Genomic DNA, 14,999 nt, shown 5'->3' with positions numbered 1-14,999 from the left:
AAAGCAAATATTCTCTAAATTTTTTGTATGCTAATTTGGAAGATCAAAACCCCAAAATCTAGAAAATTTCAAAGAATCCATGGATTCAGGTACGCTTCCGCATATAGTTATGTTATTTATTTATTCTTGATGATTTGACATGATAGATCTTGGTTTACGTTCTAATTTTATATTAGATATTATTTAAAATTCTATCACATATAACTTTTGATAATGTATTAACATTATGTTTTGATGTAAAATATAATTCTCAATGTATTTATTATTTCTAATCTTTTGTTTTTTGTTTAGAGAATAATTAATTTGTTTCGCTAATAATATTCTAGCACATTAAATATGCATTGTAGTTTAAAAATAATAAAGTACGTTATAATTATTTTTCTAATATTATATATTTTTATTTTTAATAATTCATATTTTAATAATAATTATGTCAAGAAAGTTATTAAATCATATATCATTAATGTTAAATTATATTTAATAATAATTTTATTAAAATATGATTAAATTATTTATTTATTAAAAATATGAAACTAAAAATATAGAAGTTATTAGAAACAAGCATAAAAATTAGAAAGAAAACATTAAAAAAAACTCAAATTATGAATAAATTAGAAAATACAGAACAAATGTGAGAAATTGAGATTGAAGCTTTGGTATAAAGAGTAGATCCAGAAGAAGCTTAGCAGATTCTTTCGGCGGCTCTCTCTTTTGGCAAGATCTCCATTACCCATTCAGAATCACCGCAAGCAGCAATAAACAATATTAGAAGAAAGCGTAAATATAAACAGTATCAGATTTGCATTAAAATTTATGCAAATTTCTTAGAAAATTAAAAAAAAAAAATCTAGGAAGAAACTAATCAAATTATCACCGTTCGTCGTTCTAGTAAAGCACGAAGAGCGTCCATCGTGAAAACAAAATAGACAAAATAATTTTAGAAATAAATATTGTTCTTCGTTGAAACGCAAAAAATTATATATATATATATATATATCCCGGCAAAATTTGAGCATAATTTTGAATGTTTTTCATGAATTAAAAGGAAAATGAAATATATTGAAAATAATTTTTAATATACACTTAGAAGCATCTAAACTGGTGTTTGGTTAGTGTGGTTGGTTATCGGTCTCACATACTAACATCACATTGGTTAGTGTGGTTAGTTATTAGTCTCACATACTAACATCACAAATTCACTGTAATAGAATATAGTCGAATGACGACATCGGCTAACTCTATGCCAGCTAGAGTAATAAAGAAGATACAAGCGTTATCCGAAATGATCAGGCGTAAAGCGTCTATAGGTGGCTTTTTAAGTCCGCCTTCCAATCTTAAGATTCAACTAGAGGTGTGCATGGGCTAGGCGGCCCGGCCCGAAAGCTCGCCCGAAAAAAGGAAGGTTTGGGTAAAAATATAGGCCCGAAAAATAGGTTTTGGCAAAAAACGAAGCCCGTTTAAAAAATGGGCCGGGCCTCAGGCAAGATTTTTTGGCCCAAAAAAAATTTTTATTTTAAATTTTAAGTAACTTTAATTTTTTTTACTTTACTTTTTTTTGTTATTTTTAATGTTATTTTGATATTATAGAATTTTGTTATTAATATAATTTAATTCTTAATTTAGTTCTAATTTGTTTTAATTTTTAATTTTAATATAATTATTTTTATTATATTTTTAATTTATGTATTATTTTAAGAATTATTTTGTCACATTTTATTTTTTTGTTTTAATATTTGTTTTTATGCTTTAAATGCATTTGATTTATTATATTTTAAAATTTTTTATTTAATGAAAAAAACAAAAAAAAAATAATATAGCCGGGCGAACTTGAGCTTATTATTTTTTCTCAAAATTTTAGCTCGTTTTCAAAGAAAATGAGCCAAAATTTTTTAATGAACCCGGCCCGACCCATACACACCTCTAGATTCAACCTGGACATCTACTATTTGATTAAATTAAATGAAATAAAACTATAATTATATTTAATTAAATGAAATAATTGTAATAAATAATTATTGTTGTTATTATTAAATTTTAATAAAATCATTATTAAATATAATTTAATATAAAATAAAATATTTTAAAAATAAAAATTCTCATCAGTTGCCATTTGACTTTGTAAAACATAATTTAGTAATAGCATATTGTAAAAAACATTTATTTGACTTTTGTATCTATTTTTATTTATAAATTATCTCAGATATCCGATGTAAATTTATGTTACGATCGTCACTTTTCAATTTTTAAAATATGTATTTTATATATTTTAAAAAATAAGCCTTAATTTGTTTAAAATTTAAAATATGTACTTATAATTATTAAACCTTAATTTGTTTAAGGGCTTTATATCGGGTCAAAATAGCATGTGGTTACCATTTGTTATGATTTAAGTTACACCGTCTTGGGCTTCGGGTTTCACTCACCATGAATCATGATGTAACCTACCAACCCCAAAAGATCAATGGACCTAATGCCAGCTTAGCTCGCTCTTGTTTTGGAGTAATCATATTAAGAATGCCTCTACTTCTACCATCATGTCATACGGTATGGAAAGTAACCATCCATTATTGTCGACCGAAGTTTCAAAACCAAACATATTTATACAACCACCGAAACAAAGCATATAAAAACTCATCTACTCTCAAATCTTAATCTCATCACCACCACTCAGCATTGCAGCAACTCACAGCTCCTCATCTCGCTCACGTCCTCGCCCTTGTCCTCCACCGTTCACATAGTTATCTTTCAGTTCTTGTGATTTCTGCTTCGCCGACTCGTAGCCCGAAGCTATGGTATCCTTTGCAGATTCTATGGTCTCTTCAGCTTTGCTTTTGGCCGCATCGTACCCTTGTTTAGCTTTCTCTTTCGCCCACTTCAGGCTCTCCCCTGTCTCTTCGTTCTTTTTCTTGGTTTCCTCCGCCACACCCTCTGCTTTCTCGGCAACTACCTCCTTCGCTTCTTCCGCCTTCCGAGCCCCCCTTTCCTGCGCTTCATTCGTCATCTCACTTGTCCTATCCGCCATGTCCCTCACCTTTTCCTTCGCTGCAATATATGCTGTGTTCGCATTCTCTTTTGCAGAATCTGCTAATTCCCTGGCCTTCTCTGTGGTTGCTTGTCTCATCTCACTGCTCTTTCCCTTTGCCGCGTTCGTCACATTATCGGTCTTCTTGTAGGCTGTATCTTTCATGTCCTTTGCCTTCCCTGCACTGTATTCACCAGCTCCTGCCCAATGTTGAATAAATCAGTGATCAGAACAATAAATAACATAATAAAATCCGGGGTGTAAAAAGTAAATTAATTTTAATCAACCTGAGGCCATGTCTTGTAACTTGTCCTTGGTCTTGGTAGCAGTGTCAGCTACTGAATCAGAGGCTTTCCTGACAGAACCCTTAGGATCATCGTCTTGCTTGAATCCAAGCCCTTCAGATATCTTCTCTTTAGCCCATTCAGTCCATGAATCTGTGGACTCCTTGGCTTCTTTCCCTACCTCTGATGCCCTATCCTTTGCTTGTTGTGTGTTGCTCTTTACCTCATTTGCAGCATGATCCGCCTTGCTTTTCAAGGCATCCTTGGCTTGCTGAGTTCTGCTGTTGAGTTCATCAGTGGCTTCTTCTGTCTTCGTCTTTAACTTTGAATAATCTCTAGCATCCTCATCTGTCGATGGCATGTGGTCCACGGTCGTGCACCTCACGTTGGCAGCAGTTAGGACAAGGAACACAATGAAAAACCAACTCGAAGCCATGAATATATGGTTAAAAAGTACAGCAACAAATTGTGTCCACAAAGTGTTTTTTCTTCAAGGAAGGAAGGAAATTGAACTTTTTTGAAGATAGCAAGTGTAGGGGGAAGAAAGTTGATGAAGGCCATGAACCTTGGGGGTGTTATATTTAAGCGGGGAGAGGAGGTGATGGGGGTGGCTGTCATTCAACGTGGCAAACTGGGAAACGTTTGAGGTTGCTATGTGTCATCTTCAGCATTCCAAGTGTCAGCTCCCTAGCTGTTTACTGTAAAAGCTTCGTACGTGTCTCTAAGGAGTTGCGTTAGGTTATAGCCACGATCCCCTATATCCCATGCCAATCTTCAAAGTGGCTTATCAGGAAAATAAACTGCAAAACTCTAGAAGGCATAATCATTCTTAATCATACAACTCATAAAGCAGGTCACAGTAGAACATGTTAGAAGTTTACAATTCCAAATTTGTATTCCCTTTTTGACTTGTTTCGTTTGTTATCCAAACTTTGCTCGCTTTGCCAATTTTTAGCAGTCAGTGTATTTGGGTCCCTAACAGAACATGCACTCACAATGGGCAGCCTATGGCCATTTCCATTTCCATATCGTTATGTTGTTTCCCTTTAATCTAAACATTGAATTCAAGGGGCATCTAGATGTTACACAGTTGCATCCTACAGTATTGGAGGATTTCCCATCTAAAATTTTGCAAGTGTTTTTAAGAACCAGTAGCAAACTACAAAATTATATGGATTTCGTTTGTCTGGGACTGAGACTTTTACAATGATATTTTCTTTGGGTAAACAAAACGGATAGCAACAAAAAGTTTGCACTCCTTCCTTTATTTTGATTACTCTCCATAAAAATTTAAAAATTTTAAGAAAGATGATATGATAAATTTTTTTACATATAGACAAATCATTAGATTTCATATGACCTAATTAATCACATAAATATGATACATCACTTTAAAATATAACAATATAATTTATCTAATACTAATTATTAACCAAAATAAAATAATAATAATTAAATAGTTGGAAAAAAAAAAACTAAAAATCTAAACGTCTCTTCTTCGTCAAATTTTAAACGCTAGAGCAATTACGACCCTCTTTTTCCTCTACAAGTTACGCCTCTCTTTCTTCTTTGATATTTGTATTTCTAAGTCAATTAATCAAGATTGTATCAGGATTTGGCTTTTCTACATGTTTGTTTGTCATTTTAGTATTTGGCCTTAGAATTTTATCTAGAGAGAGGATTCAATTTAAAACTGGTTAGATTTTCTTCTTTTGTTGTTACATGCTTTTTATGAACATAAACTGTTGTCAAATTAAGCTTCACGTTAGTTCCTTTAAGCAATCCGCCAATATGCGAACGAAGAGGGTCGAAACATAGATCTTTTCAAAGTTAAAATTTTTGGAAAAGGAAATGTTTAGATTTCTGAGTTTTTTTTCAACTATTTAATTGTTGTTTTTTCTTTTATTTTAGTTAATAATTAATTTTAGGCAAATTATATTTTAATCATTAAAATTGAACATTTATATGATAAATTATGCCACCACCAATGAAATTTTCAGTAGAGTTTTTATCAAGAGTGATCAAAATAAATGAATTATGTAATGTGAGTGTCTAAATTGCAAGTCTTTTGGATGCCTAAAATAAAAAATTTTGATAGTTGGGTCAACAGTGTAGTTGACTTAAAAGGGAAAAAGATATATATACATATGCAAAAGTCATCAAAATTTCGTTTTTTTTTTTCTGCAATTATATCAACTGGCAATGGAATAATGGATGAGGAACGCAACAAGACATTCACCACATGTTTGTTGCTCACTTGTTCAACATGTTTGCAGGAATGGCCTTTACTTTCCCTGTTAGTAAAAATGGAAACCTAACGTCAAACCAGTTTCCTACACGAAGAGAATATCACTGTGCAGTACAGCCATCCAGCTTGTAATTCCAGAAAAATCAATCCACATACAGGATCCCAATATCTCACCATGTCTCATCCGGGTCTGCATCGTCACAAGCTTTCTTTCAACCAACCTAAATACAATAAACTACAACTTTTACTCCCTAAGCAGATTGCTTGCATTTCCTTTTGTTGTGCCCAAGCTTTTTGCACTTGCTGCACTGAAGTGTTCTCTTAACAGCTTGATTGGATTTAAGTGCGTATTTTCTTTCCTTGGGCCGCCCCACCGGACGGGTCACACAAGGAGGATGCACAAGCACCGGTGATGATTCTCTTTTCATGCACCTGTCTAACGGCGGTATTGGGTTTATAGACTCTGAATATGTAACTTTAAAAGCCTCAGTAGTAAAATATCTGTAGCAGTAATCATACACATTCTTGCCAACGTGTTCAATTGCTGCCACTGCATGTAAACATGGCAATCCGTTGATCTGCCATTCCCTGCAACTACAATCCCAATTTTCAAGGTTAACAACGTTTATCATGTCTAAAGTATCCCGAACCTTGAAACAACTACTGTGTGAAAGGACTACTTCAAGAGAACGTGAATTGACAAGACTTCTTTGGAGGTTTTCCTCTGCAGATGGAGTAAGGTTTGATGACCATTGATCCGAATCCATCTTGCGTGTATAGATGAATTCCATCAATTTACGGCGTATCGTTTCAATTACTTGTGTTATTGGCATTGCAGGTAAATCAGAAACCCAATCGCAAAATGATTCTGTAACACTAGATTTAAGATGATTGTACCTAGCACCCTTGAAAAATGCATTTGCCCAGTGCTCAGGTTCAGTTTGCAGGACCCATTCGTAAGCCTCAGGTGATATGTTTTTTATAGTCCCAATGCACTTCTTGAATCCTTCAGCAGTTGGTGCATAGGCAGCACTATGAAATTCAGAAATTAGCACACGAACTACCTCTAGAGTTAATGATCCCTTAAACTTTCTTTTCAAGCTTTCTGTTAGCTGATGCAGGCAATAACCATGGAAACAATTTGGAAATACCAAGCTAAGGGATTCACTCATCTCCTTTTTCATGTCTGCCACAAATGTTATCTCAGGAGACATAGAGAGCACAGTCTTCAGCTGCTCCAGAAACCAATGCCAATTATCATCACTTAGTACATCTACAATTGCAAAAGCTACAAGAAAAATAACATTATTTCCATCCAAAGCAGTGGCAGTAAACAGTTCTCCCCTGTATTTTGACTTCAAAGATGTGCAGTCCAGAAAAAGTAGTGGGCGGCAACCATTCTGGAATCCGTAGAGCGATGCATGGAAAGCAACGAATATTCGGTGAAAGCTCAAGTCTTCTTTGGTGTTGAGAATGGCAGCACTGCCAGGATTTGTCTCCAATATTTTCCCACACAGCAAAGGCAACTGATTGTATGCTGTTCTATGTGAACCTTGAAGTTCCTCTAATGCAGCTGCTATCCCCCCATAAGCCTGTGCATAATTCAGTTCAATCCCCAAATCTCGTCGAATATCATCGATGATTTCTTGCGGCTTGTAAGTGGGGGTATCTCGCAACTTTTCCTTTACAATACTTGCAACCAATTTCCTTGAGGCACTTGCTCGGATTGATCCTACACCACAGGTATGGGTATCATTCATCTTCTTAATCCTGAACAACTTGGTGGTAGACAATTTTGGTGCTATAAAGAACCAAGGACACCCTTCCGCTTTACACCTCGTGCAAAAACGCCTGCCATCGCTATTTTTAAGAGTATAATGGAAACCGTGTGCTAAAGAAAACTTGTCCAAAGCCTCATGAAGTTCACGTCGAGTATTAAAAGTCTGACCTACGCCTGTAATGCAACTCTTCCATGATGAAATTTGAGGTGTTTTTTGCTTCCCAGCATCTTCTGCATCAGGAAGAAAATCCATAGGAGCATCAACGGGAAAAATAGGCTCATCGGGAAGATAATCCGTAGGAGCATCAATGGGAGAAACAGGTCCATTGGGCATTGTATGACTGGACCTGCATAGGTAAGTATCATGCCATTTAAGGAACCAAATTGTCAAAACATCAAATACCCAAAACTGCAAACACTAACATCTGTTAAGTTCCATGTTATATACCTCATAAATTTTGTAATAAACCTGATACCAAAAGTGATGAAAAATACAGAAATTATTAGCACTTGACAAAAAAATAAAAAGGGGTATGCAAAGATGTATTGACCTGCTGCAAGGCAAGGAGGTAGCATCGCTAGGAGCTGGAGGCGATGGGGTCATGACATAAACATCAGCAGAAGCAGAGTCTTCATGGAATTCAAGGAAACGGAGTATGTCTCTGTCAGTGGAAATGGTGATAAGGGTGCGCTTATTGTTGGGTAGCAAGTACTTAATGCTGAGAGAATGCAGGTCATACTTCCACATATCAGAAATCTCAGACTTGAAATCATCAAATTTTGTGTTGAGGGTGAGACTGGTAGCGTGGGCATCCCCACCGGAGTAGGAAAGGGTGCCGTCAGCGTTGGTGGTGAACTTCCCACCGGACTGACATACAACGATCAGCTTTCCATTAGCCATTGCAATTATAATAACTGAAACCTGCTGCACATGAAGCAAACTAGTCTTTAATCAATCAATGTACCCTATAAATTAAAATAATGCATGAACTCCCAGATGACGTTTCTGCAGAAAATAGATACATTTAAAACCAGAAAAAAAATTGAAATTTAAAGGAAGAAGAATAAGGGAAAAGTAGAACCAGTTGATTAAGGGTCAATCAAGAATCCGGTTTCTCTTCTAGGGCAAAATTCGGAGTGCATCGATTTGGAAGAGAATTACATTAGGCACAGTAAGGACTGATTCATGAATTAGGGATTTTTTTTTTCAATGTTCTTTCTAGGATCTTATGTTATTCATTCGTAAATTAGTGAGAGAATCATAAATCTTAGGTCTAATTTTTCTCTCGATCCCTATGCTTTTTAATCTTTCAAATTAATCTCTCTGCTTTTAATTTCAAATTTTTATTCTGTATCATTTAATATAGGATCAATAGTAAAGTTGTAAATACTTGGGGATGGAGCTTGGACATTTAAACAAGAGAGGTAAGTTTTTTCAGCCCATTTTGAATAAATTCGAATCTAAACTCTCTTTTTGAAAGGCTAAACTATTACGCTAATGAGATAGGTTTATTAATTAAATTGATGTTGATAAACTTAACTCATTTTTCAATTTTCTTGTTTCCAAACATCAAAATATGTTTGTGATAAGATGAATCTAACTTATGAGAAAATTTTGGTGGGGAGAGAACAATAATAAATAGAAAAAACATCTTCTTAACTATGATAAGGTGTGCTCAAGCAAATCCTCAATAGAACTTGGCATAAGAAAGATGTAAACAATGAATGAAGCATTGTTAGCTAAACAGACATGGAGATTAGTCAACGAGGAAAGCTAACTTCTGAAAAAAACTTTAATAAAAAAATCCTGTGCCAAAGATAACATCCTTTAATGCCAGCCAAAAAAAGGGGATTCATGGACCTAGAAGAGCATTTTAATAGGTAAGGAAGTGAATGAAAATAATGCAAATCAACAACAGACGGAGTTCACAAAAAAATTACTAAGTCACAGATTTAATGTATTATCAGAGGCAAAATCAGATAAGTAGGTGATCAGGAGTTAATCAGTAGTAAATATTTGCTCGAGGATCTAGTTAAACTTAAATGGTTACACATGTGACATGGGAATTTCTCGATTAGAAAAAATTACTCTCAACTTCTTAATAACACACATTCTGTAGGTCTCAATGCTTTGAAGAGAATATAAAACTTTATATGAATGTTGAAAGTCTATTTTAAGGTGATTATCTTTTTACGGAAACTCATTAACAATGCCCTTCCTTGTGAACCAAAGTTGAAAAGGAGAATTCACGCTATTAATTCGAAGTATGTTATATGCCAAGGAGAAGAGGAGGACAAATCATCTGTTCTGAGAGGGTGATTTGGCTAGAGCAGTGTAATTTGGGTAGAGATTTGGCCTTTGTAAGGGAGGCACTAATTTAATATTTGTGAAAGGTTGGATCATACAAATGCTAGAAGTAGCTAGAGAAGGGGATCACGTCTTGAAATATAATATTACAGAGTTTGGTCATCACCTTATGGAAAATTTAGGGACTTAGAAACAAAGTTATTTATGAAGGAATCAACCTAAATCTGTTGACGATCATTAAGGAAGTGGAGGAGTACATCAAAATAATGGGGAAAGCTCAAATGGAATGGGATTAATCCAATCCAAGAAGGAAAAATATCAAAGGCTTGAAGGGTGGGGCAACGGATACTCACTCTTATCGCATCATAGTAGGATGCTATAGAAAAAAAAAAGGAAGTAATTGCATGGGTACTTCACATTAGAGACCCATATGAAAGATCTGTCAAGACGCATGAAGGAAGAATTCAACATAACAATGGCATGGTAAGGAAATTGTTAGTGCTAAGGATTGCCCTTGTCGTAACTGTTAAAAAAATATCACAAAATGATCCAACAAGGAAGATGACACGCTAAAGCGGACGAAAAGGAGAGCCAAACGATCCCAATCATGGTAATGTCTTTGTTCTTATTTTTTTACTTTTCTCTTTGTTCTTTGGTTAATGTATTAAAAAAAATAGGGATAAATCTCAAATTTATACAAGAGTTTTGATTAAATGTGCAATGCACAGACTTTGATTTTGTGTAATTTTGTACATGAAATTTTCATTAGATTCAATTTTCAGTAAATCACTAACATAATCATCAATATAGAACCATTTTAAGTTTACGTACTACATATACAAATAATTATATTTATTTAATAAATAAATAAATTGATGTATTTTTAAAATGTATAAAATTGAACCAAATTAAAAAATTATGTATATGACTAAATAACAATTAAAATATCATATATATAATTACACAAAATCAACATTCAAGTATCAACTTATATATTAAATTAAAGTTTATATGTTATTTTAAATTTTATCCCTTTAAATTAATAATTGAAATTAGAATGCTGGATTGATGATTCCATAAATTTTTTAATTAAACTGAGTCATGTGATATTTTAAAAATAAAATTAGTATAAAAAGCTTTTAAAAACTCAAAAATTAATTAAATTTCTAAATTTTTTAGTTTAATTACTAAACTTTTGAAATTAAATATTTTAGTCACTCTCTTATTAGTTGTCCAATGAGTGAAAAGAAGCGAACATGGGTATTTTTATTGGTTTAATAATAAATTTAACCGTCAATGTTTAAAAATTTGTCATTTTAGTACATATTCTAAAAATTTTAATAAACTTAGTCCTCAACATTGACAAAATATATTTTAAATTTATTCCTTAATTTTTATAAGTTCCACTTGACTTTATATAAAAATTATAAAATAAAATTCTTTTAAAAATTAGAAGATTATAAAAAGTAATGAAATTATAACAAAATAATATATAAAAATCAATAAATACATCAAGTTTAAATATATGCACAAAAAATAATATATAAATTAAATAAAATAGATAAAAATATAAAAGATATACAATACATAAAAATAAAACATTCAAATCTTGCTCAAATTATTTCTAATTTAATTTTCTTAAAAAATGTTTCCCATCAATTGTTGGTTTCTCATTCTAAAATCCAATGGCAACCACAATTCTCCACCAGGATGTTATGAACAGAAATTGAGAAGCCAAAAACGACAGAGAAAGAAGGGAAGGAAGAGAGAAATTCCAGAAAGTAGAGGCAGAGTTTGATAAGAAGGAAAAAGAATAAACAAGAGAGAGAGAATAATTCCTCAACAATTTTCATTAACCACTCAATGACCTCAGCCAAAAGCTGAACAACATATATAAGGAAAAATAATGGCAAAAAAAATTGTTGGATGAAACAATCCGTATTTTCGAGTCTTCTGCAAGCCGTATCACTAAAGCAAAACAGATCATTTTGCTTGGTATTCATTTTGGCTTATATCAAATACCTCCACCTCAAAATGATCATTGTCCTCAAGGATCAAAGTGAGGAAAAGTGCCTGAATAATTTTCAATAGGATAACCATAAATACCAATTCTTCGATCAAGCATAGGGCATCCGTCAACACAAAGTTCATGACAGGAACATCAAACTTGAATTCAATGGGACATATATGATCGAAAAGTTCTAGCCCAACACTGCTGTCCATTGTGTCATTTGGATCAGTAACCTTATGCACTTTGGTAATTATGGTAGTAAATTTCACATCGTTATAAATTCGGTTTCCACGTGCCTCGCCTACAACTGGATTATATAAAAGGAATTGTTTCAACCTTTGAGAGCTGGCCCACATCTCGTCCCTGTCATCAGCAAGAAAGACGGTTTCATCATTGTTAAGCAAGCAAAACTATGATACAACCATTTCTGTAGTAACCTGCATAACTTCATTGAACCTAAAACCAAACTCCACATCTAATGAAAATCCATACATTTTCTCCAAAGCAGGACAACCATTACAAAACTCGTAAAGTGCAAGTAAAATGGGGAGAGGAAGAACATGACCCACAAGTGAATCATTAGGCTACATTTTATGCTACCTCCGCATATACTTGTTGGTAAGCTAATGTTATTGAAGAGAACAAAAAGTGCAGGAGAGGATCTAAATTAACAAAATCTGCACACCATCAACTTCTCATACAAAATTTCATGAAAGTCTAGGTTAATAGATTCCTTCTGCTGAAATCCTTATGGGATTTCTGCATCTTGGAGCCTAGGCTTCTGCAAGATTATCATTCAAATAACCACGAAGCTAGTCAATGTTCAAAGACTTAAACCTTTTAGGAAATTCATATTCATCGTCACCCGAGGAGTATAATAAGCTATCCTCAAATTTGAATAATGGTTCTCTATGAGCTACATCAAAATTCTGCACCAAATCTAATAAGGCACAATATCGTTGAGCTTCAATCTTTCCTGACGAAATTAGCCCAATCAAAATTAACCCACAAAATTTATCTGACTCGCACACCAACTTCTAAAGATCCTTGCTTAAAAAGGGTTTGTAAAACTTTGAAATGTCCGTAGCAATAGATCCTTCATTAGCTGAAAGAGGGCCATAACAGAACAACCTGAACTCACAATTCCAAAATGATCCCCATATTATGAAAAAACTTGATTCAGTTGCCCACTGATATGTATCATCCCTACATTGTAACCTTAATTCTGATAACCTAATCACATCAATGAAGCATGGATTATCTAGATCATGAACCCAACACAACAATGGCACCCTTGGCTTACGCACATCTCAAAGAAGCAATAAAATTTTGGAAGCCAAAACAAACTGAAACCCATCAGCTTTTGCTCTAAAAAATGCTAGGAACTGATCCTCATCAAATACAACATATGGGTTCAACATCTCAATCTTAGCTAAACAAATTACATTACACTCATCATGCCTAAAATCAAATAACAAAACAACATCTGATCGGGCAACAACTAAAATCCTAGGATGCCAATTGAACTCAATACCAACCATTTATAATTCTCTGCACCACTCGAATCATCCCATAAAACTCTATGTTTACTCCGTTTAACATAGCCATTGAGTTTCTGACAATTAACATAAGAAACTAAATCAAACAAGAATAGTGCACCATTTTTTAACAAAACCACACTTGTTTTAGTTGTGTGGACTGCAACAATCATAGACAATAGAGGAGCTCTTGAATAGCTCACTTCCTGAAATCCCGTCGAAATCATCAACTGGATCGTTTGCTATTGGCAGTCTACTGAAAGAATATTCATTCGGAGGAGCCTTACCCATCACTGCACATCTATCATTTGTCCTAATTATAGCTTGTCTCACTCGTGACCCTAACTTTTTTGTGTAGTTGAAACAACCGAAATACCATCACTAGGTTCACCATGTTCCTGTATCGGATGAACCTTGAATATCGGCTCTGATTGAAGCGCTTGAATTTCGACTTGCACAGAGAACCTTCTACCTTCATAGTCGATGCATGAAAAAGAACAACAATCGCGCAGACATGATGGAGCTTGTTCTTAAGAATCGTATCGTACTCATCCGTGTCACTCAGTACCGTCTGTGTCAAACCGGACAACGGAGAACTAGAATTATCAAGCCTTTTAACCTCCACCATACCACCATCCACATCATTATTTTTAGATTTGGAAACTTGCATTTGGGTATCGCCAATCACATTCTTGCCCCCACATGTTCCCTAGATCACCGCACCAGCATCATAAAATTGTATATCAAGCTGGCAACAATCATCATAAATATTACGACCCTGTGGAGAAATTCTAGCTAAGATAGCCTACAAGTGTCCTTCAAATTGGATCAAGACTTGAAAGCCAGTCGACATTTGAAATGTGACAATCTTTTCCATAGATTCATGGGGTGAGAAAACTTGGTAGAGCGCTTCCACAATAATAAGAAAAAGCATATGATGGATTGTGATTAGGAGGGTCCAATTTGGCTCATCACTAGCCATGGAGGACCGGGTGAAGCTCTGATACATTTGTTATGAACAGAAATCGAGAAGCCAAAAACGAAAGAGAAAGAAGGAAAGGAAGAAAGAAATTCCAAAGAGGAGAGGAAGAGTTTAAGAAGAAGGAAGAAGAATAGACAAGAGAGAAAGAGAGAGAGAGAGAGAATAATTCCTTAACAATTTTCATTAACCACCTTAGCCAAAAGCAAAAAAAAAAAACATATATAAAGAAAGATAACAACAAAATTAACAGCAAAAAGAAAATAAAAAGTAAAAGAAAATTGTTGGATGAAACGCTCTGTATCATTGAGTCTTCTGTGCGCCGTATCACTAAAGCAAAACACATCATTTTGCTTGGTATTCATTTTGGCTCATATTACATGACAGGCTAGCTCAAAATCTTGAAATGCGGGAAACAGTTGATCATCAATGCCGAGAAGATCAATTGGACAGTGGTCGTTGATAGATTGAGGAGTGCAGTGGAAGTTGATTTGAGCTTAGGTATGATGAACCAGTTGGGTCTATATTGCAAAAACAAATTAAGCTTAAGGAATTCAAGACTGGCAATTCTTCTTCTTTCGTTACGCCAGCGCCTAGTTTGATTCTGGTATTTGGATTTTTTTTTTGGAAGGATTGCAAGGGGATGCCCTTTTTAAAAATTTGCACCCCACGATGCGATGTTGCTTTTAAAGTATATTTTGTAAATATTTAAGGTTAAATTTTTAAAATTTTTAAAATTAAAAATTATTATTTTGTAAATGTTGAGGGCTAAATTTATTGTGTTTTTTTTATATTTAAAATCAAATTGATAGAAGGTTTAAATATTAGA

General features: G+C 34.0%; 2 protein-coding genes across 3 annotated transcripts; both read right to left on the bottom strand.

Moving 5' to 3' along the window:
- Positions 1 to 2,545: 2,545 nt before the first annotated feature.
- On the bottom strand, positions 2,546 to 3,881 carry LOC108474563 (late embryogenesis abundant protein D-29). The gene is made up of 2 exons (XM_017776527.2): positions 3,310 to 3,881; positions 2,546 to 3,222 (listed from the first exon to the last, which is right to left on the bottom strand). The coding sequence occupies exons 1-2, from the start codon at positions 3,740 to 3,742 to the stop codon at positions 2,684 to 2,686; spliced, it is 972 nt and encodes a 323-aa protein (XP_017632016.1). The 5' UTR covers positions 3,743 to 3,881; the 3' UTR covers positions 2,546 to 2,683.
- A 1,491-nt stretch (positions 3,882 to 5,372) lies between these two features.
- On the bottom strand, positions 5,373 to 8,653 carry LOC108474504 (uncharacterized). 2 transcript variants are annotated; one of them, XM_017776455.2, is made up of 3 exons: positions 8,417 to 8,653; positions 7,886 to 8,259; positions 5,373 to 7,681 (listed from the first exon to the last, which is right to left on the bottom strand). In XM_017776455.2, the coding sequence occupies exons 2-3, from the start codon at positions 8,233 to 8,235 to the stop codon at positions 5,806 to 5,808; spliced, it is 2,226 nt and encodes a 741-aa protein (XP_017631944.1). In that variant the 5' UTR covers positions 8,236 to 8,259; positions 8,417 to 8,653; the 3' UTR covers positions 5,373 to 5,805. The 2 variants fall into 2 exon arrangements, with proteins under 2 accessions (XP_017631944.1, XP_017631943.1); XM_017776454.2 differs by having other exon boundaries at positions 7,886 to 8,256; positions 8,417 to 8,649.
- Between the last annotated feature and the right edge of the window lie 6,346 nt (positions 8,654 to 14,999).

This window comes from Gossypium arboreum, chromosome 3, assembly GCF_025698485.1.
Source record: "Gossypium arboreum isolate Shixiya-1 chromosome 3, ASM2569848v2, whole genome shotgun sequence".
Taxonomy (NCBI): domain Eukaryota; kingdom Viridiplantae; phylum Streptophyta; class Magnoliopsida; order Malvales; family Malvaceae; genus Gossypium; species Gossypium arboreum.
Note: the sequence above shows the minus strand (reverse complement) of the source record. Positions and strands in the feature narration are given on the sequence as shown.

What these genes read in the sequence shown, in the direction of transcription:
- LOC108474563 (XM_017776527.2), bottom strand. Translation starts at nt 3,742, where the DNA reads ATGGCTTCGAGTTGGTTTTTCATTGTGTTCCTTGTCCTAACTGCTGCC. An exon ending in GTTACAAGACATGGCCTCAG is followed by an intron (nt 3,223 to 3,309) that starts GTTGATTAAAAT and finishes AACATTGGGCAG; the next exon opens with GAGCTGGTGAATACAGTGCA.
- LOC108474504 (XM_017776455.2), bottom strand. Translation starts at nt 8,235, where the DNA reads ATGGCTAATGGAAAGCTGATCGTTGTATGTCAGTCCGGTGGGAAGTTC. An exon ending in ACCTCCTTGCCTTGCAGCAG is followed by an intron (nt 7,682 to 7,885) that starts GTCAATACATCT and finishes TTACCTATGCAG; the next exon opens with GTCCAGTCATACAATGCCCA.